At 43.6% G+C, this 21434-nt stretch overlaps 1 protein-coding gene across 11 annotated transcripts in view; it reads right to left on the bottom strand.

Moving 5' to 3' along the window:
- Positions 1 to 9341: 9341 nt before the first annotated feature.
- CYRIB (CYFIP related Rac1 interactor B) overlaps positions 9342 to 21434 on the bottom strand; it is a 153492-nt gene continuing 141399 nt past the window's right edge. For all 11 annotated transcript variants that reach the window (XM_057532186.1, XM_057532185.1, XM_057532193.1 and 8 more), the window contains 5 exons: positions 19917 to 20033; positions 18877 to 18956; positions 17109 to 17235; positions 15580 to 15650; positions 9342 to 10083 (listed from right to left, as the gene is read on the bottom strand). In XM_057532186.1, coding sequence (XP_057388169.1) covers positions 10020 to 10083; positions 15580 to 15650; positions 17109 to 17235; positions 18877 to 18956; positions 19917 to 20033 — 459 coding nt within the window. In that variant the 3' untranslated portion in view covers positions 9342 to 10019. The remainder of the gene's footprint in view (positions 10084 to 15579; positions 15651 to 17108; positions 17236 to 18876; positions 18957 to 19916; positions 20034 to 21434) is intronic.

Raw genomic sequence — 21434 nt, 5'->3', positions numbered from 1 at the left:
ACAGCTGGGTGGCCCTGGGGGCCTCCTCCTAATCATCCTCCGGGGCCCCTCAGGCAGCCTGTCACCCTCGAAAGGCAGGGCCATCCTCTGCATTCTTGGAGCGCCAGCAGGTAAGAGGACCCCCGTGGGCTGGGGTCGGGAAGAAGAGCGCCTGGGGAAAGACGCTGTTCATGGCTGGAGCCTCACGCTGGGGGTCAGGCTGGCCTGGTTCTCGTCCTGGCTCAGCCATGGGCAGCCCTGGGCAGGTCGCACCGTGTCCTGCTTAATAACCACCTCGCAAAGCCACCGGGCCAGAAGACGAGCTAATACACATGAACGCCTTTTGTAAGTCAAGCCCACCATCCACCCGTAACAGATTGTGTTTTAGGAAGACTGAGGGGGACGGGAGTAGTCTTACTGAAGACCACGCAGCACTTCCAAGGCAGGCACAGTTCCCACCTTCTGGAATCTTCTGGGGAAAGATGGCCCCAGAGATACCTGGTGGGGCTTCTCCCCAGCTCAGGGCTCCTGTATCCCAGCCCTTCCTGCCGGGGCTGCCAGGCCCACGAGGAGTCACAGGTGCCACAGACCCTTGGTGGCCCTCACCCCCCCCCACCCCGTCTCTCCGCAGTGCTGAGTGACGCCCAACACTGCCTGCTGGCCCAGTGCCTGGAGAGAGGGGTCCTGCCTCAGCGGCTGGAGCTAGGGAGAGCCTGGGGAGGGGGTGTGGGGAGGACGTCCAGGGAAACAGACCTGCGAGCGTGCGCTGGGCTCTGACCTCTGTGTACCCAGACCTGAGCAGCCTCTGCCGGGTGGGCTACACCCAGGTTTATTCACAGATGGCGTTGGACTCCTCCCTTGTGCCCGGCCCTCTGCTAGGGCCCGAGAACACGGGGGGAAGAGGCAGCTCTGTCCCTCACAGGCTGCTCAAGGGGATACTCCAACAGGTGATTACAGACAGCGCCTGATTTAGCTTGTGTAGGTGGCGGTGGGAGCTCAGGGGTGTTTCCCAGAGCGGGGGCCCCTCCACGCAGTTCATGGATTAACAGATGAAGGATAGGGGGTGGCTGTCCAGGCAGAACAGCGTATGCAAAGGCTGGGAGGCACTGGGCGTGTTGGAAACCACTGACTGCAGGCAGCACAGGGGAGAGCATTTTGGGGGGGGGGTTACTTGGAACCACAGTTCTGCTGGGAGCAAGGCCCCAGGGCCGAGGCTTCGCTGTAGGGAGGGCGGGGGAACAGAGGCCCGAGGCTCCCACCCTCAGCGGAGGGGTGTTCCACTGCTCCCGGCCTTGGGAGACCTGTCTGTTCACTCTGGGTGACTCCTTGCAGGTGGCGAGCATCTTAGAGGCAGACTTCAACCAGATGGAGGAAACGACCTTCTCCCTCCCACCGGCCATGCTCTCGTCCCTGCAGAGTGGGGACGTGGCCCTCACCCGGAGCCTGGTGGAGGGCTGTGAGCTGGAGGCGCAGGGCCCGGCCGCCAACTCACCTGGGACCTGGTGTCACAGCTGTCTGCGCTCTACGTGTCCCTCGCAGGGCTGCAGCTGCTGGCCGCCCCGGCCCTGCGGCCCTCCGGGCTGATGCCTGAGACGGGTGCCACATCCTCCCCCAGGGTCCCAGCCACCCTGCCTCCAGGGAGCTGTTGGCCTGGAGCCTCTGTGCAGGGCCGGGAGGCAGCTGCCCCTCCGGCAGCCACAGGTGACTGGGGGGCTCCCGGGACCGGCTCACACACCCTCTTCTCTCCTTCACAGGATGGCCCCCAGACTGTAGTTGCCTGTCCGCATCTGGGGCGGGCGGCACCAGTTAGGCTAGGGTCCTACCTCGGATCAGGATTCTTCCTGGAGAGGCCGTAGAGGCTGGTCCCAGAACAGCCTGGCCTCCATTCACTGCTCCACCACCGACAGCTGGGTAGCTGGGCACGTCCGGCCTTCTCTGCGCCTCCTCCTCCTGTAAAATTACCCCCGTAAAGTGGGGTGATGAGAATTCCTAGCTCACGGGATTGTAGCGAAGATTTTAAAAGTTGTACATAAAGTGCTCAGAACAGTGCCTGGCTGCCAGCTATTATTGCGCGATGTTGTTATTATTAATAATAGTATCACTGTTCTGGAAGAAGCTGCCAGACCTTTCTCCAGGTTAACAAAGGACTTGGACAATCTCCCCTTAATTTCAGCTCCCTGCAGCTCTCCTTCAGCCTCAGTTTTCCCATTTGTAAAATGAGAGTGACGGATCAAACTGCTCAGTTGTCACCCAGCTGCACCGTTCAGGGATTCCACTACAGACTGGGGTGCAGGCCAAGGGCTGTGCATCTTTGTGTGAGCAGTGGGGGGTGTGGGCACACACACGCGTGTGTAAGGGCATGCACAGGGAGCAGGGGAAGCGCCTGAGCACGCATCACAGGCCAGAAGCGGCTCTCCCGCCTCCCAGCTCCGTGCTCCTCCTAGCAGAGCACACCCAGACAGAAACAGACCTCAGGAAGACAGCGCTCAGAGGCAGACAGATCAGCTGGTTTTGCCCACTCTCGGCAGGATCACTTTATATATTCTCGTCTACTGATAAAACCTAACAATCAAAACAATGGTCATTGTAAAAAATAATAATAATGGGGGCTTCCCTGGTGGCGCAGTGGTTGAGAGTCTGCCTGCCAATGCAGGGGACACAGGTTCGAGCCCTGGTCTGGGAAGATCCCACATGCCGCGGAGCAACTAGGCCCGTGAGCCACAATTGCTGAGCCTGCGCGTCTGGAGCCTGTGCTCCGCAACAAGAGAGGCCGCAGTAGTGAGAGGCCCGCGCACCGTGATGAAGAGTGGCCCCCACTTGCCGCAACTAGAGAAAGCCCTCACACAGAAACGAAGACCCAACACAGCCATAAATAAATAAATAAATAAATAAAATTAAAAAAAAAAAAAAGACCACAGACTGGGGGGGCTTAAAAACTAGACCTTTAAAAATAAATAAATAAATAAAATAATAATAAAGTTTCAGAAAGATATGAAAAACATTTTAATCTCCTTAATTCCATTCTCCGGAAATAACCAGTATTGACATTCTGATATTTATCCTTTCAGTATTTTTTCCATGCATTCATATAAATTATCTTGCAGAAAAATTTGGTAACGTATGTATAGTTTCATAAACTTGCTTTTTAAAACTGTAATATATTATGTGTATGCCATCAAACATTCTCTGTAACATGAGAAGTGAGGTTTTGGGCAAGGGAATCTTTGCAGACCTTACACCAACCCCTGGAAAGCTCTATTCTGGAAATAATGCACCAACGTCACACTTTCACCAAATTTCAGCATCTTCAGTTCCATCTGAAGAGTGCGGACACGGGCTCCTCCTTGTGGGGAGAGCAAGAACATAGATGCTTTCCACTCTTCATTGCCAGTTGTCCAGTCCATCACATTAATCAAGCCTTTCTTTTTACATGTTGCTCTTATGGGCTCAGAGAGGCCCATGTTTTAATAAGTTAATGAGCCACAAGTAATTTAAAAGGGATTAATGTTCAACTCACATGTCTTAAAGGGCATTAAATGAGTCCACACACATGGTCTGCATGAAAATCCTCTTTCCTTTCCCAGCCCCTCACCTCCTGCAGCTGCCCCAGCCCCTCTGACCGCCCCTCCGCCTGCCTGACTTCTCCTTAACCCCTCCCATCCCCCTCTTCCTCCTCACGCACCCTCCCCTCTCTGAACTTCATTACACAAACTGGCCAATCTTCTCTCCCAGCAAGAATCTCTCCGTTTGTAGGGGCGGGAATGGATATCCAGTGGCAATGAAAGGCTTCTCTCTTGTGGTCTGGTGAACATAATAATAAATGTTGTTCCATAACACATACATTTTTAAGTTCAACTTTCTTGAAAACTAGCTTCTGCCTGAAATTAGAGGTGGTCACAATTTGAACCAACAGTCTAATTAAATCAAACTAGTTCTAGAAAGTGAGAGTTCTAGCAGCAGCAGCAGCATCAAACATGGAGAAAAATAACGTAACAGAGAGCAAGGGCCCTGAAACCAGTAGATTTAGACTGAGCAGTGGCTCTAGCGGTAGCTGTGTGACCTTAGGCAAGTTTCTTAACCTCTCTGAATGTTTCCTCATCTATAAAACGGGGGTAACAATATCTCCCTATGTTTGTGCCCCTTGAATAGCATGCTTACGTACAGTGGTTTCCTCCCTTTATAGGACCTCTAGAGAGCCCACTCATCGGCGCTCACAGGATGATCCTTGTGTGAAATCTTTCAGAAGCTAAGTCAGGGGCTCCAGGAGCTGTTAGCTTGGGGCCAGCAGCAGAGCTGGGATAGGTGAGCTGCCCTGCGGCTGTAGGCGTCTGAGGAAGCCGTCTCTCTTTGCATAGGCGCCTCCTCTGCCTTTGACCACCGGAGCAGCTCTCCCTTCTCAGGACCTCCCCCAAGCACCTGGGGCACAGCCTGGAAGCCACTGTTGTCTTAGCAGCTATTCCAGGTCAGAGGTGGGACCACGGAGATTGACTTTTACAGATGGGGAGAATGGGGCCCAGGGAAGTCGTAAAGCCAGTGAGTGAGGGGCAGAAAGGGACCAGAACCCGTACAGTGGAGACTCTCCTCTACACGGACTGTCCTGCGGTCCACCCTCCATGCCCCTGCCCCTCCTCCCAGCCTCTCGCTGCCAAATGCTCCCTGGAGGACCACTCCCCCACCAGACCAACAGATGCCGTTATAAACAGGAGGCGGGGAAGGCAGGCCTCACTGGGAGGATAACACCTGATCAGAGACGCAGGGTATGACCCATCTGCCACCCCACAGGGGGACCAGCCACTGCCAAGGGCCTGGACAGTGCAGCGCCCTCACTGCATTTGAGGAACAGCAAGGTTAGCGTGGTCGGGGTTACTTGATGTGGAGTGAAGGAGACGTGGTATTTGTGTACATGCACGATGTATGTACAAGGTCTGTCCTCACATCACTGTTTACAGTGACAGTAGTTGACACTGTTTACAGTGACAGTAGTTTGAAAATAACACAGATAGGGACTGGTTTAGCGAATTACGGTACAGGCATATAATGGAATACCACACAGCATTCACAGAGAATGAGGATGCTGTCTAGGTAAAAACGTGGGACAATCTACGATTCTCATTAAGTGAATAAAGCAAAGTATGCAAGAGTATATGGAACAAATTGCACTTGGGTAAGGGGATAGGAAGAATAAATACTGGTGACAGAAAATTTGAACCCAGGTCTATCCCACCTACTGAAGGCGCACTGTTTCTACTACAACCACAGGTTTAGAAATTTTTCCAAAAACAGTACTTGAAAGATCCTGGTGTTTTGTGTCAATATTCAGACCACATACTACTGGGAGGCTATATACCAACATTTGCTATTGCTCACGTGGCTTCCTTCACCCGAGCGCCCTCTTTATACACCCAGAACTCCGCTGCTCTCCTCCATGATGTCCCCACCCGGCAACCATCTTCAGTCGTAGGACACTGTCTAGGTGGGCTCTGGACAGGTACCTACTATTTACTGACACAATGATGCGAACACTGCTGCAGTTATCACCATACTGGCGCTCAACGTTTACAACAATTATGGTACTAGTTTTGGTTTCAGATACACAGTTAATCGCCTGCCCACTCAGAAACCAGTGCTTCCTCACAGTAAGTTTTTATTAATCAGTTATAGGATCATTAAAATTAGGCAGCTTTCCCTAACACCCTCACAGACTGAGGAAAGTAGTTAGAACTGGTGCTGTGAATTCTAGGATCTGTGGAAAACCATACATGTTAATGGACAAGACACCTGAAATAGGTTACAATACAAACGTCATGATGGTCATAACAAGACTGGCACTCAGCACTCCTGACGTGCACTGGACAGTACAAGCATCATAGACTCATAGAGCACAGCCCTCAGGGCCACGGTGGGGGGGCTAAACATTTCAAGCATTTTGTTTTATAAATGAGGACACATGACACTCATCCAAAGGCACACTGCGTTAAACTCAACTCCACCAACTCTGAAGTCTGTGTTTTACTTTAACTGTTTACACCAATGCTGCCTTTTGCTGACAGTATAGACAAGACACATAGTATATGAAACGGAATCAAACGTTAGAGATATTGTCTCAATTCTCATTTTACTGATTAGGAAAATAGAGTTCCAAAGAAGTGATATGGCTTGCATTTCCTGAGTTTTTTTTTTTCGATCAAATATTATTTAATGACAGCTGTGCATATAAATGTGGTTGTATTAGCATTAATATTCAAATCCTGGTGGCTCTGAGCTCCCACCTGCATAACTTCAAAGTGTTATCACCTCCCCCAGCTGTTGCTGGGAGACGCTGCAGGTGCCTCTCGTGTCCTCAGGAGCAAACCTGACCTGCTCTCCTGCAGAGACTGTGGGCCAGTCAAGGAGGCACCATGCAGACAGGACCCTCCATCCGGCCTGAGGGGGACTGCCCACCTCGGGAACTGCTCCCTGGCCCCATCCCACGCTGCCACTCAGTTCTAGCACCACACTGACACTGTGTGGGACCTGACCCCAAAGCGGGGCTCCTTGAGCTCTGAGTCTCACCACGACTTTTATTAATGCTTCTCGGTCAGCTTCTGCCCCATCCCCTCTCCCATCTAGGCCAAAACCCAATTCTTCAGGCCAGACAGTTTCCTGAGTTTCTATCTACAGATCTTTGCATTACATCTTCTGGGATCACCACGTAAAGATTGTGAAATATGCTCTGTAAGGGATTATAAGAATTTATGAACTGGCAATTCCTGCAATCTCAAATGGAACCAGTATGGCATTTCAACTCAAAAGACCTGGGTTTGAGCACAAATGCTAATTATCCTTATGACAAGTCTAAAATACTTGGAGCAGTCTTAAAATAGCCCAGAGTGCTTCTTAATCCAAATCTCTAAAGTGAGGAAACAGCCAACTGAAGAGTTCTACTCATCTAGGTGGAGGGCTGCAGAAACAGGGCAGATAACAGATCATCATGGGTATCATTGGTGGAAGACATGATGCAATGGATACTTTACACTGTGAAGGAAGAGACATGGGGACTGGGACAAAGGATGAGTAGAGAGATACCGACCGGGCTGTGTTTTAGAGGGAAGAGGGGGTAAAAGGAGGCTGCCTTAGGGTGACAGAAAATTTACCTGCACAGAACGGAGTCACACCTCCCTCCAGAACACAGGGCAGATCCTGCTAATTAATCCTGGTCCTCTTTCCTGATGAGCCCATGGCCGGCCCCATTATCCTTCATTCTGAGGACAGACATGAATAGAGATCAGACTCGGCAGGTGAGAAGATGCCTTTTTGTTCTCTCTGGCTATCTGAAGGGCAAATATTAGACCAAATTAAACCCACTTCCTGGCAGCAGAGATGGCTCCTTGTATCACTCTGCAGCACGGTGCTTCCGACACACTAGGTTCTCAAAGAAACCTGCTCTTCTAACTAGATGAGAGATCGGTAAACTTTCTGTAAAGGGCCAGACAGTAAATATTTTAGCCTCTGAGGGCCATATGGCCTCTGTCACAAGAATTCCATTCTGCTGCTGTAGTGCAAAAGTAGCCAAAAGTAACATGTAAACAAATGACTGAGGCTGTGTTCCAATAAAATTTTATTTACGGGCACTCGAATTTGAATTTCATATATTTTACACATGCCACAAAATATTATTTTGACTTTTGTCAACCTTTTAAAAATGTAAACTATTCTTAGTTCGTAGGCTGTAGAGAAACAGGTGGCAGGATTGGCTCACAGACGAGTTTGCTGAGCCCTGGTCAGAGGTTGAGAGATCTTTCCACTTGCTCTCCAATGTACAGATCTCAAACTATGTCAACTGCAAAGGCCGCAGCTGTTATTACTTTATTTCAGCTGCAGCCTTATTTTTAATTTACGTCATTCACTCCATTCAAGCACGCACACTTGGCACCTACTTAGATTCAGGCAGAGGGCAAGATCCTTGGGACACTGAAGGGACCTCAGACATGGCTCTTTTCTCAAGTTCTCACAGTATCAGGAAAGAGGTCCAGCGAAATATCAGCAGTGTTGGATGAGATACTTGTATTAGAGTCTTAGGGCTGCCATAACAGGTTACCCCCAACTGGGTGGCATAAAACAAGCTTATTCTGAGTCCCGGAAGCCGTAAGTCTGAAACCAGGGTGTGAGCAGGGTTGGTTCCCTCCGGAGGCTCTCAGGGAGAACGGTCCAGGCCTCTCCTCCAGCTTCTGGTGCTGCCGGCGACTCTGGGTTCCTCGGCTAGCAGACACACTGCTGCAATCCCGCCTCCATCTTCACACGGTCTTCTGCTCTGTGTCCGTTTCCCCTTCTTTTCTCTTACATTGAGTTTGGGGCCCCAAGTAATCCAGGATGGCCTTATCTCCAGATCCTTGACTTAATTTCAGCTGCAAATACCCTTTTCCCAAGTGAGGTGGCATCTCCAGGTTCCAGGTGCACGTATCTTTGGGAGAGGGGGCACTATTTAACTCATTACAACTCTCTTATTAGAAGGTGCCTAGAAGGAGGTGGCTCATGTATATCCCAAAGGCTTCATCAAAGTGACACAAGCTGGTCCTTGAAAAATGAGAGCTGCTGTTCATCAGATGGACACGCGGGAGGAAGTGAATGACAGGCTCAGGGACCAGCCAGACCCGAGTTACGGAAGCGTGACACTGTGTGGAACGATATGAGCAGCTCACACGTGAGCCCGGCTGGGAGCAGGGTGTGGGTGGGAGAGAGTGAGACCAAGGCCAGAGAGGTCAACAGGGATTCCATTATGAAGGGCTGTGGGCATGGTGACCTGGCACTACTAAGCCAGAAGGTTCTGACGGAATCCTCTGGGATTTTCTCCCACAGTTAACTGTTAAACTAGCACGGGTGAACTAGACAAGCTTTAAGCAGTTTCTCCCCATCAGGACACCTAGATTTCATGATGACGGCTTTATGATCTTCAAGTAATAAGCATGCGAGTTTCCTTGTTTCTTTCCTTGTTCTTGTCACTTGAAACAAGTGATCTTGTTTCTCCCAGGAATTCCCTCATATACTCACTCTCCTCCCAGTCATAAGAACTGTTCTTCCTCCACACTCTGTTTCAAGTTGCTACCTTCTCGCTCCTGGAAAATGCCTATCAAGCAAGAGTGTAGTTTTCCTTGTCACTACATCCATACAAGAGTAAATCGAGGATAAAAGTCAAGTATGACAAGATCACTAGTCTTACTGCGCTTAGCAAGATTTTAAAAGCAATTAAAATGATAAAAAAGAAAAAGACCCAGCCCTCCTCTAAAAGAAGGAAAAAATATGTAATGTGTATATACGTTCCATAAAAATATACATGGGGAAAGCTCTAGAAGCCTAAAAACAAAACACCAGTAAACCAAGCCACACTTAGAAAAATGAAAGCTGATTTTTATTTTATCAACAGCCATTCTTTAAACGTGAACATGCATACGTAATATTCTACGCACACATCACAGTTTTTAACATTAGTTAATAAAGGTTAAACACACAACATACATCCTTACAAAAAAAGTCAAAATGCAAACTTAAAACTTTAAACAAAAGTCTTACTAATTTAAAAAAAGTTTGTGTTGGGTACCATTTGTACAACACAGTTAATTTAAACATTTTCATTTTGGCTGCACATGAAAAAAGCGGCAGTAGAAAATAAAGTCATTGAGGGTTTTTAAATAGCAGAATAGGCAGTTTTGCCATGCAGGAGAAGCAATATTAAATATTAGTTTTCAAAAAAAATCCACATTTAAAAATATTTAGTTCAAGTCACAGAATTTTTCTCAGTAGAGACCCCAATGCAATGCATAATTAGCTGCCTTAGATGGCCTGTTTGAAAGGACAACATCCCTTCAGAGTATAACTTTACTGATTTTGGCACAGAAAAGAAGTCTTAAGAACAAGAATATGATTAAAAAAGAGGGAGAGGAACAGAGGAAAGAAATAAAAAGCAAGAGTAAATGAGATAGTAATTGCAATCACTAAAAACTGTGCATTCTCAGTCACTGCAGAATACTGTCTTCTGTCTACAGCAGGTGCTTATTCCAGAACTGTTATTGCAGCATGGATTTAATCTGCTTGGAGGTAGTCTCATCATTCAAATGTTTTGTTGTGTACCTAAAAGGGAAAAAACATCAATTTTAGGGAGTTAAAAAACAAACAAACATAACCTGCATCAGGTTCTATAATTATGGTAAGAGAGGCAACTGGCCAGGCAATCTTCTCTCACAAAATTATGCCTTTTCATTCCAGCTTTAACCCTGTTCAGGTCCTGCTAGCTTATGCTCCTCTCACCTTTTAAACAGAATATCCAATGGCTGTTTAACTTATTTAGAACTACCTTGTTGAAACTACCTGGTTAAATTCTAAAGTAACTTCTCACTCAGAGGAAAATAATTGTTGTCCTATATCAGGGGTTGGCAAATTAGAGCCCGTGCATCAAATCCAACCCACCACCTCTTTTTGTAGGGCCTGTGAACTAAGCATATTTTTACATTTTTAAATGGTTGGGAGAAAAAGTCAAAAAATAGTATTTCGTGTTAACATAGAAATTACATGAATTTCAAATTTCAGTGTTTATCACATTTTACTGGAACAGAGCCATGCTGATTCATTTAGGTACTGTCTATGGTTACCTTCTTGCTACAATGGCAGAGCTGAATAGCTGTGACAGACAACACATGGTCTAGAAAGCCTAAAATACTTGCTTATTCTTTGGTCCTTTACAAAAAAAAGTTTGCCAACCCCTGTTCTATTCTGTATTTAAGACAGTTCAACTATGACACATTTCTGTCATATCCCAAAATGTTTCAATTCTCTAAGTGCCTTATTTCCAGGCAGATGTGTTTTAAGTATGTAAATGCAAATTAAGAACCTAAAAAAGAATCCCTAAGAGTGATTAGTATTTTATGAGAAGATTCACCATAGGATTCTTTTTAATGGCAGAAATTCAATAAGCAGGCCTACTGTGTGTCAGGCACTGTTCCAGGAGCTTACCACCTAGCAGAGGGAGAAAGATGATAATACACTACTCCTGCAGAAGGGGTATTAGGAGCAAAGGAGGAAAGTACTGGTGGGGCCTTAGAGACAAAGAAAGACCAGGTCACACAGACACTATAGGCCACAGTGAAGAGTTTCGAGATTACTCTGAGGTTAATGAAAGCCAGTGGAGGATGCCGGGCAAGGGGGTGATGTGTGTGTGACTCCTCTCTGGTTGCTGAGGGGGACGTGCAGGGAGAAGGAGCAGCAGAGGGGCCAACCAGGGGGCTGGGAAAGGGTTCCAGTGACCAAGGCTTGGACCAGATTCGGAGCAACGGAAACAGGTGCTCAATGCCTGAATGTGGGATACATTTTGGAGATAATTCACACAGAACTTTAATGCTGGATCAGTTAACCTGGTTTACAAGCATTTCACGTATCTTTAAGAAATGTATCTCTTTAAGCAGATACACATGGATGGTCTCTCTTTGTTAAAGAAATTTAAACTCAATTCTCATTACATTCGTTTCAAATCAATTTAGAAATTGAAGAAAGTACCTCAACTCAAGTAAATCCTTAGAGAGTAAAGAGACAAATATGTGCTTTAGTAAGTCTGTGATACACTCTACAATTTTACTCAGAGGTCACCTCCATACTGTTCTCGTATTGCTGAACAGACACCAGCCTGGCACGTAACAGGTACTCAATTAGTATTTGTGGAAGGAAGACAAGAAGCTAAGCAGCCAGCCTGAAAGAAAACTCCATACGGGAGAATTTTTACACTAAGTGGTAGGTGATGTAGCAAAGACTTAACCTTTCTGTTTTATTTCCCAAGTGCAGATAACGTATATATCGTTATACATAATCCTACTGATGCCAGGAAATAAGAATTTTCAACATCCATTCCTTCATTTCTGTTGTTTCCATCTCCTTTACACAGCTGCACAGTGGAAACAGCCAAGTAACAGGCACGACAAAATGTCTACTGCAGAGTAAAGCATGACTACTCAGCAGTGCACTGCGCCCGTGCAGGAGTGGCGAGCGCTTTCCTCGCTACCCAGATATGAGCTCTCGCTCCTCCCGAGGGATGTGATCACAAGCTGCAGCAGTTCTCAGAGCCTCCTGGACAGAGCCGATCCAGAGGCATGTCGCATCCTCACACTCCTATCAAGAAAAGGCCAATGGGCTTCCCTGGTGGCACAGTGGTTGAGAGTCTGCCTGCTAATGCAGGGGACGCGGGTTCGAGCCCTGGTCTGGGAGGATCCCACACGCCGCGGAGCGACTGGGCCCGTGAGCCACGACTACTGAGCCTGCGCGTCTGGAGCCTGTGCTCCGCAACGGGGGAGGCCGCAGCAGTGGGAGGCCCGCGCACCGCGGTGAAGAGTGGCCCCCGCTTGCCGCAACTGGGGAAAGCCCTCGCACAGAAACGAAGACCCAACACAGCCAAAAATAAATAAATAAATTAATTTAATTAAAAAAAAAAAAAAAAGAAAAGGCCAATGGCATCTAACATATGTGAAAATAATGTATGAACATGTATGGTATTATTTTACTTTATGCATAAACACAAAGTCCTTTTCCAAGTGCATATGACTTTTCTACTGAAGAAAAGCAACTATTATTTACCTTTCTTTTTAAACTTAATGAAGAAGGCAATTATCTAGCACTGAACCTAACTCCCGGCTCTAGCTTTCATTTTCTGTCTCTCTTTTAATCAAAGACACTTGGTTCCATTTCCCCACCTGTAAAATGTAGACATGGCTCGTTGCTTTCTCCTAAGCACATAGTATAAGCTGGTGGGAACTATATCATTACCACAGAAAAGCACTCAAAATAGGCAACGTGTATATATATGCAACTACACTCCTATTTGAAACTTGGCTCTGAGGAAAATGATGGAGTGAGCATCTCTAATAAATAAGCTATTCACTAAAAGAAAATAATGCAGCAAAAATGTGTTCCATTTTGTAGAGGCAGAAATAACAGCACTTGCACAGCACTTTGGGAATTCCAAAATGCTTTCTTAACAGTATCTTCTTTGCTCTGAGGGAAACATATTAAGGGTTAGGTTGCTTTAGTTTGAGCAGTGTTTCTCAAAATTTCAGCATTATCTACAACAGACAGGGTGTTTATCAAATGAGGTGCCTGAGCCCCACCCCAGACCTAATGAAGAGACTCTGTGGAGGTGGTAACCTGGGAATCTGCATGTCCCTTTCCATCCAGATAATTCCAAAGTACACTGAAGCTCAGGCTCATGGTACACCTAAGGCTCAGTGATGTAGCATCAAGTATATGGGATTTCAAGAATAAAATCCTGAATTTGAAAACAGATTCCAATGCCTATTAGCTATATAATCTTTAAGCCTCTCAAGAGCTTAAGGTAACTACTGTATGATGGAGATACCCCAACACCCCATACCCAACACCTACCTCACTAAGCTGTGGTAAAGATTCAATAAAGCCACAGACATGAAATTGCACTGTAAAGGTACAGTGACATAAAAATGATACTAATTATAACCACTACTACATAGCAACAAGTATACTGATAAACTTTACAAAACCTCCCAGGTAAAAATTAAGAACCAGACACAGAATATGTGTTTCACTATGAATAAAAACAGTTCAAGAGTTATCTCTGCAACAAACTTTTATTTTCTGATTTCCATTATACATTTGGAAAGAAAACTTAAAACCGACAGGTGGCTCTTGCCTCAGTGGTGCCTCTCTTCCTCTTTCCCTCAAACACAGATTGCTGCGTGGGAGACTTCAGCACCCTTTCACTCACCGCCACTGCCCTCCTTTTCCCTACACCAAACTACTTTTACACTTTGAAAAATAAAAGTAAACTCTGAGTTTTTAAATTAATGTTTGAAGCACAGTCCTCTTCAGGGTAAAGAAATATGTAATACTAAAACCTCTTTGACCTCTATTACCTCTTACTATAAGAAAATGTCCTGTCACTTGCTGGCTTTGGAAGAGTCTAACCAATCAGAAAGAAAGGGCCTGGGAGAAAAATCAGGCTGACTGGGACACAGGGAGTCCTCAGAAAGGGACCAAGTAGGAAAGATTCACAAAACCATAAATACTGGTAAAACCAATGAGAACTCTCCAGAGTAAAAACTTAAGGTTTTTGATAGGCTTAACGGTTGAAATAATTTGACATTATAAGAATTTTTGTTGTTGTTACATTACGTTCCTTAAGCGTTTGGTGTTCGTTTAGAATACATCTCCTTTATTCAGCAGTCACTGCTTATAGAATACTTTTCATCATCTTAATAAAATAATTTCATGGTTCCACTCAGCTGAAATGACACATCCTAGATTTTGCTTTATGACTTACCAGGTGACTAAGTATCCAAAAGGAATAACAATCTGTTTTGCTCACAAAACATGTGGGGAATATAATATTAAGTTGGAAATCATTTTACTCTATTATGTGAACTACAATGCACTGCAGTGAAAAGCAAAGATGGCCTATGACCTCAAAAAGTCACTAAATGAATATTTCTGCATTCATATAATTTTTGTGTTCAAACACAAAATAATCAAGTAACAAGCAAATCATCTTTTATGTTAGGGAATTTATACTACCAATTAAATATCTGTAGTCAAGATGTTATAATGTGCTGATATTTTCATTTAAAAATATTATAGGATTCTTAGGAGCTTCAGTAACTAAATCAAGTAAGTCTAAGCTGAGAAGACATCAAATAATGACTGACTACTTTATATTCCTTGTAAGAAATATTGTAAGAAATGCAGGGGGCTTCCCTGGTGGCGCAGTGGTTGAGAATCTGCCTGCTAATGCAGGGGACACAGGTTCGAGCCCTGGTCTGGGAAGATCCCACATGCCGCGGAGCAACTAGGCCCGTGAGCCACAACTACTGAGCCTGCGCGTCTGGAGCCTGTGCTCCACAACAAGAGAGGCGGCGACAGTGAGAGGCCCGCGCACCGCGATGAACAGTGGCCCCCGTTTGCTGCAACTAGAGAAAGCCCTCGCACAGAAATGAAGACCCAACACAGCCATAAATAAATAAATAAATAAATAACTTTTTTTAAAAAAAACAAAAGAAATGCACAAAAATAAGAGATCTGTATTATGAACACAGCAATGTAATTATACTATATTAAGGGAAAAGAGTCAGTTATTAAACAGTTTGTATGGTATTATTTTGTAAAAAGATTAACTATTATATAGAGCTATGACTATATACAAGTGTTTAAAAAAGAAAAACTCTGGAAGGATATATACCAAAATGTTAATAGTGGTTTATTTCAAAATAGTGAGGTTTCATTATTTCCTTCTTTTTCTTTAAATTTTCCTGTTTTCTGAATCTTATTTACAATTATTTTCATTAAAAAACAAAATATAAGCAATCCTTGCTTCAAGGGGGGCAAAAAGTGAAAGCCAAACTCTTTAGCAAAGAAATGAAGCTGCTATTTTAATTTATACACACACAAACACACACACTCATTATAAAAATATTGTAACCAATATCTGAAAGCAAGATTATCAATAAGCAAAATGAGATCTTCACATTTCTAACATTTATATTCATGTGTTATTCATATTTTGAAGCATTTTCTTAATACATTTGTTCTATACATATATACCTTTACATGTATACACACCTGAGAGCATTGAGAAGACCTTCTACACTATTAGGAGGCTGGTCCTTAAGAACTTTGATACAACCTTTCATCTAAGTAGAAAAGGAAACAGAAAAGGTAAAACATCGATTTTTCATCTAACATTCATTCTCAAAATAGTTAATACTTAAACCAGCTCCATAACTATGCACTCATGAGAAATTACACACTAGAAATGTCAAAATAATTATCCTTAGAATAGGGGAAAAAAATCTACCCAAGTGTTATTTTCAGTTTGTCAATCAAACAAAACTTTTTGGGAACCAAATCAGACAAACTGAAGCACCATCCACACTAATGAGAAAACTAAGGGTTTACTAAAGGGAGGACTTCCTGGAAAAGGTGTTGAGTAGCCTTTTAAAGGACGGAATGGACACACTGGTAAGGAAAAAAGACACCTTCCAGGTAGACGAACCCCATGACAAAAGTAATAAAGTTCATCACATGCAGAGGACAGTATTTGGCAGGGCCGAGATGACTCGCACAGGGGAGTTTACAGAGGGCCTCGAAAGCCAGGAGGACTCATTTGGAACTGATGGGGATGGCGGCAGGGACTTGTTACAGGCTATTTCGAAAGGGAACAATTCAATGAAGATGATCTGTAAGGAAGGTGAGCCTGATTATCGTGAAAAAGCATAGCACAGTAGAAATACCACAGGCTTTGGAAGCCATGGAGATGTGGGTTCAGAATTCATGTACCATTCACTAGCAATTATATTACAAACCTCTCTAAACTTTATTTCTCTGTTAGTACAGGGAAAATAACACCTATATCCTAAGAGTATTTTCAGAGTTAAATGAGAGAACAAATGTTAAAATTCCTGGGACACAGTAATCACTCAATAAATGCTGACTTAGTTCTCTTTACATAGACTAGATACAAGCGAAGGCAAGAAGACTGCCTAGTCCTCAGTAGTCTACACCTGAAATGCAAAGAGCCTGAAACTAGCTGTCAAGGGGTAACTGGAAGACAATTCTCAGTAAAACACAGGTTATAATTTTTATGAACCAGATGTGAGAGTGAGGAGAGAAATTACAAAGTAGAGAAACCCAGGCTACAGCCACAAAACATTATGACTGGGAGGAGGAGGGAAAATATGCAGTCTTCAACTTTTTTCACTGAGGCACCTCGACTGGCTTTTAATATACATTTGTAAGTAAATCACTTAAAATGGGCTTTGGCCAAAGGAATGAAAGGATACAATAAAAAAAAATTTATGTCTGACTATTTATTTACATATATTGCCAAATATGCAGAAGTGTCACTTATCAGTATTGAGGAGATACTCTAAAAGACAGTACAGTTATCCTTCAATCATTCTATTCCATCTGTATATAGGCTATAAGAAATACCGCAATACCGCAAGAGAGAGGAAACCAAAATCCACTATTATCACAAACTATAAAAATAAATTCTGTGACAGAGTGCAGCTTGCCAGCTCTTTAAATAAAAGCCTATGGTTTCCACTTATGGAAATTATTGGTAATTATATAAAACAAATATAACTTACATCAATTTTTGAAGTTTTGGCAAATGCTCCCACTGGATGTACGTGGTCATAGAGTATTATGACGCCTACCATGACCCTCAAGCAGAATGACACTGTTTCTTCATTTGTAAATCTGCTTCTGTATTCCCTGGAGGGTAGAAAAGATATGGATGGATGAGGCACATCACAAACTCATGAGCTGACTGACGCTCAAAGTTGTATTCTGTTGATATCTAAAAGGGACGCTAAGCTTATAGCCCCACCTTCTCTGCAATGAGATTCCCAGAGAAATGACGGGGGTGGAGCAGTTATCACTTACGTATTCTGGTCTCTCTATGCACGTTGGTATATTACCCCTTCTGCTTAGCGGAGATGAGACAATTTTAGAGAAATCAAAAGTGGCCCAGGGACTTCCCTGGTGGCGCAGTGGTTGAGAATCCACCTGCCAATACAGGGGACACGGGTTTGATCCCTGGTCCGGGCAGATCTCACATGCCGCGGAGCAACTAAGCCCACGCGCTACAACTACTGAGCCTGCACTCTAGAGCCCTCGAGCCACAACTACTGAGCCCACGTGCTACAACTACTGAAGCCTGCATGCCTAGAGCCAGTGATCTGCAACAAGTGAAGCCACCGCAATGAGAAGCCCGCGCATTGCAACGAAGAGTAGCCCCTGCTCGCCATAACTAGAGAAAGCCCGTGCGCAGTAACAAAGACCCAACGCAACCAAAAATAAATTAAAATTTAAATAATTTATTAAAAAAAAAAAAAAAAGTGGCCCAAAGTAAAAGTTTGGGGATGGCTGCTCTGAAAGGCTGTCATCACCAATATGATGAAAAAGCCACTAGCTTAACAGAGAAAGTACATTTGCTATTTAGGGGCTAAGTTGATGTAAACACATTATTGTATTACTGGATTTTAATTTCCTAAAATTCAATTATATTCTTCTCTCAAATAGGAAAAAGGAAATAGCACTTTTGTCTACATAAAAGGCAGCATGGCATAGCAGAAAGAGTCCAGAACCAGAAATGGAGACATCCAAGCACACGTGTGAGGTCAGCTACTGTGCATCAGCCCCTTCATTTCCCAGGACCCTACTCCCCTAAATGAGAATGATGATAATATGATGATTAGCAGCTGCCCTCTTACTTCATAAAGTTTTCCAATAAGATGAGCATAAAATAGTGCTTTGGAAAATAAAAAGCTCCACAAAAACTGAAGTTATCTAGTAAAACCATATATTATTCAGGAACACAGGAGGAATTCTTTCTGCCTGCTGACAGGAAAATCCAGACAGAAAACACTGTGGTACATGTTACAAATGGCTTGAGAGAGAGGAGGGACCCAGAAGAGAATTTAGGTGAGTGTTGGGTTTAAAAAAAAAAAGAAGACTGAGACCTAATATTGAGAGAAAGGGATAAGTAGAACAACTCTAGCCCTCTAGGAAAAAAAGGCAAAGTTCTCTATGAAAAGGGAACGATAATGTTTATGAGAGGCATAACCAGACGAGCTTTTAAGCTCTTCCCCTACTCCCAAAAAAGCACCCAAAAAATCCCTATTCTGAAGAGTCTAAGTCAGTCTGACTGGTCTGACACACCTGAAGATCAAATGTACTTTATATGCTTAACTAGAACTTACATTAAGCTGTCAAATTATTTTAGTTTTGTTCATATGTTAGCATTACATACTTGGGATATACTTTATTTCCACCGTCCAAATACAACTTATTCACATCTGGACAATCATTTCAACAGGACTGTTAAAGTGAAAAAGATCAGTGAATACTCACGGTGTTTCAAGCATGACTCTGCACACACTAGCCATGGTGCTTAGACAATCTGTGGTATTTTCTATTGGTAAATTTTTATTCTGTAAAAGTGTATGGAGAACAAAAAAAGTAAGAGTGACAAACAGTTATTACTCAAGAAAAATTTAAAATCTAGCAAAACATGAAAAATTAGCAACTTTAAAATTTGGTTCCTACTCTTAATTTTGTTAAAAAATGCACTAGATTCTAGGTACTGTCCTAAGCTCTGAGGATACAGCTATGAGCAAAACAGCTAAGAGCTTCCTTTCTCCCAAGAAGCCCTTACATTCTAGAGCTGAGTGGAAACAACCACAATATGCAGACAAGGCCTCATAGCCACAAGGTACTTGGATTTGATCCTACAAGTACTGGGAAGTCACTGGAAACATTTTAAGCAGAGGAGGAAGGGAATGTGGTTTATGTCTTAAGATTACTTGGCTGCTCTTTGGAGAAAGGACTGCAGTGGGTCAAGAGTGGAAGAAATAATAATAGTCAGAGCATGAATGCAGAAATCCAAGTGAAAAGTGGTGGGCTGATCTGGAGAGGTAGCAAAGGGTTAAGTTTTCAGATTCAGGGTACATCTTGTAAGAAGAGCCAATAAGACTGCCTTGCCTGATGGAGTGGATATAGGGGGTGAGATAAAGGAAGGAATTTAGGATGATAATCCTTAAGTTATCTGCTTGCACAGTGTTACTGTTAGTTGAGATAGGGAAAACTGGAGAAAAGGCGGGATTGGGAAAAACAATCAAGACTTCGGTTTGAAAAAAATAAAAAAAAAAAAAAGACTTCGGTTTGGTCATGGTACTACTGAGGTGTGGCTAATACATCCAAGGGGCGACTGCAAATAGGCGGTAGATGTGCACACGTGGGCCGCAGGGAAGAGGACCAGACCCAGTGCACAAAGTGCATCTCAGTCTATCAGCTTAGATGGTCTTTAAAGTCATGGTCTCGCTCAGATCATCCTATCTTCAGACAGGCAGAAGAGTAACAACACAAAGAATAACTTCCTAGGCAATGCTTACCTCTGATACAAATTTTGTTGTGGCATCACTTAAGGTTTTCAGCATTGGGGTTGCCTCAGCATAAAACAAAGACATTCGATTTGCCAATTCATTATTTACTTCATTTTCTCCTTCTGCCTGTGTGGAAAATAAAGACACTTGTTATCAGTTCATAAGTTATTAAATAACATTATAAAAGAGCCTAGGCAGGGTGCCCATCTAATGCTTGTTAAATTAATCTAATAAATAATCTTATATTGTAGACCCTCAAATGCAAACAATACTTAAATACTCTAAAAATAAAAAGATTAAAAATAATATTAAGCCATTTTTAAAAAGATTAACTTCTTTAAAAATATTTTAAATGATATTAAGCAATTAAATAAAACCTTGATGGGCTGCCTACTGTACACAAGGGATCATCCTAAATGCTATGGAGAATGGAACGATGCCTAGGACATCGTACCTGCCTCTACTAGGAGCACATAAGTACCCACACAGCAGCCACAATAACATGCTAGGAGACAAGGGATGAAAGAGGGGGTGAGGGGAAGACTAAGTTAGACTGGAAGAAACTAAAGTGGACTCATGGAAGAGTTTTTTTGTAGGTGATGATGGGCAGGCACACAAGGTATTCCAACCAGTCGGGCAGAAGAGCACGCTTTCAAGTGCTTGGTAGAGTGTAAGTCAATGTAGTCAGTGTAATAAGGGACAGCAACTACTGAAAGAAGGGCTGGAAAGCAAAGCTGGGGTAGGACTGAATCCTAGAGTAAGTGAAGTCCTAGCTTAAGGTCGTATTTTTCTTCTATATGTAATGGGGAGCCACTTACAGTGTCAAAAGAAGGAATAACAATTAAGTCAATCTTCTAAATAAATTTAACTAATGATAGTGGGCAGATTGTACCAAAAAGAGACTGTATGTCAGAAAATAAGTTCTACAGCTATTATAGAATGGTTGCCAAAAAGAGAGTGCGTATTAGGCTCTCAACTGGGATAGAAGTACAAAGAGATGGAAAGGGGGGCAGTGAAGAGATGTGAGAGAGATGTCACTTGACAACGACTGGATTTACCTATAATTACTGAGAGCAAAAGACAGTACAAAGATGATTTCAATGCCTTTGCCCTTGAAGCATGGCAGGATGGCTATAACAGAGGATTGGGTGATTGTATTTTATTTTATTTTACATGGTGAGTATGAAAAAGACAGATGATAAGGTCAGCCTCACAGAAGAAACCGGTCTATGCAAAAGCAAACTAATGCATATACCAGAGGCTTCATGGAAAAGAAATCTTTCTTCCAATCCAGGCCTGTCTTAGAGCAACTACTTCATAAAATATTTATTCAATGGTCTCCTTTGGTTGTTTTTTCTTTTAACCTCTTATGCCACTTATCACTCCTTACAATCTTATATAGTATTTCTTTATTAAACTATCTACTTGAGGCCAGGCCTGACCCTAGGAATTTTCTGTTTTTCATACCAATTAGCACAATATATTGATAGGTCCTCAAAATATCTAGAGAAAAAGATAGTATTTTCT

The sequence above is a fragment of the Balaenoptera acutorostrata genome, chromosome 17 (assembly GCF_949987535.1).
Source record: "Balaenoptera acutorostrata chromosome 17, mBalAcu1.1, whole genome shotgun sequence".
NCBI classification, from domain to species: domain Eukaryota; kingdom Metazoa; phylum Chordata; class Mammalia; order Artiodactyla; family Balaenopteridae; genus Balaenoptera; species Balaenoptera acutorostrata.
The sequence above is the reverse complement of the archived record's forward strand: the minus strand, read 5'-3'. Positions and strand labels throughout refer to the sequence as shown.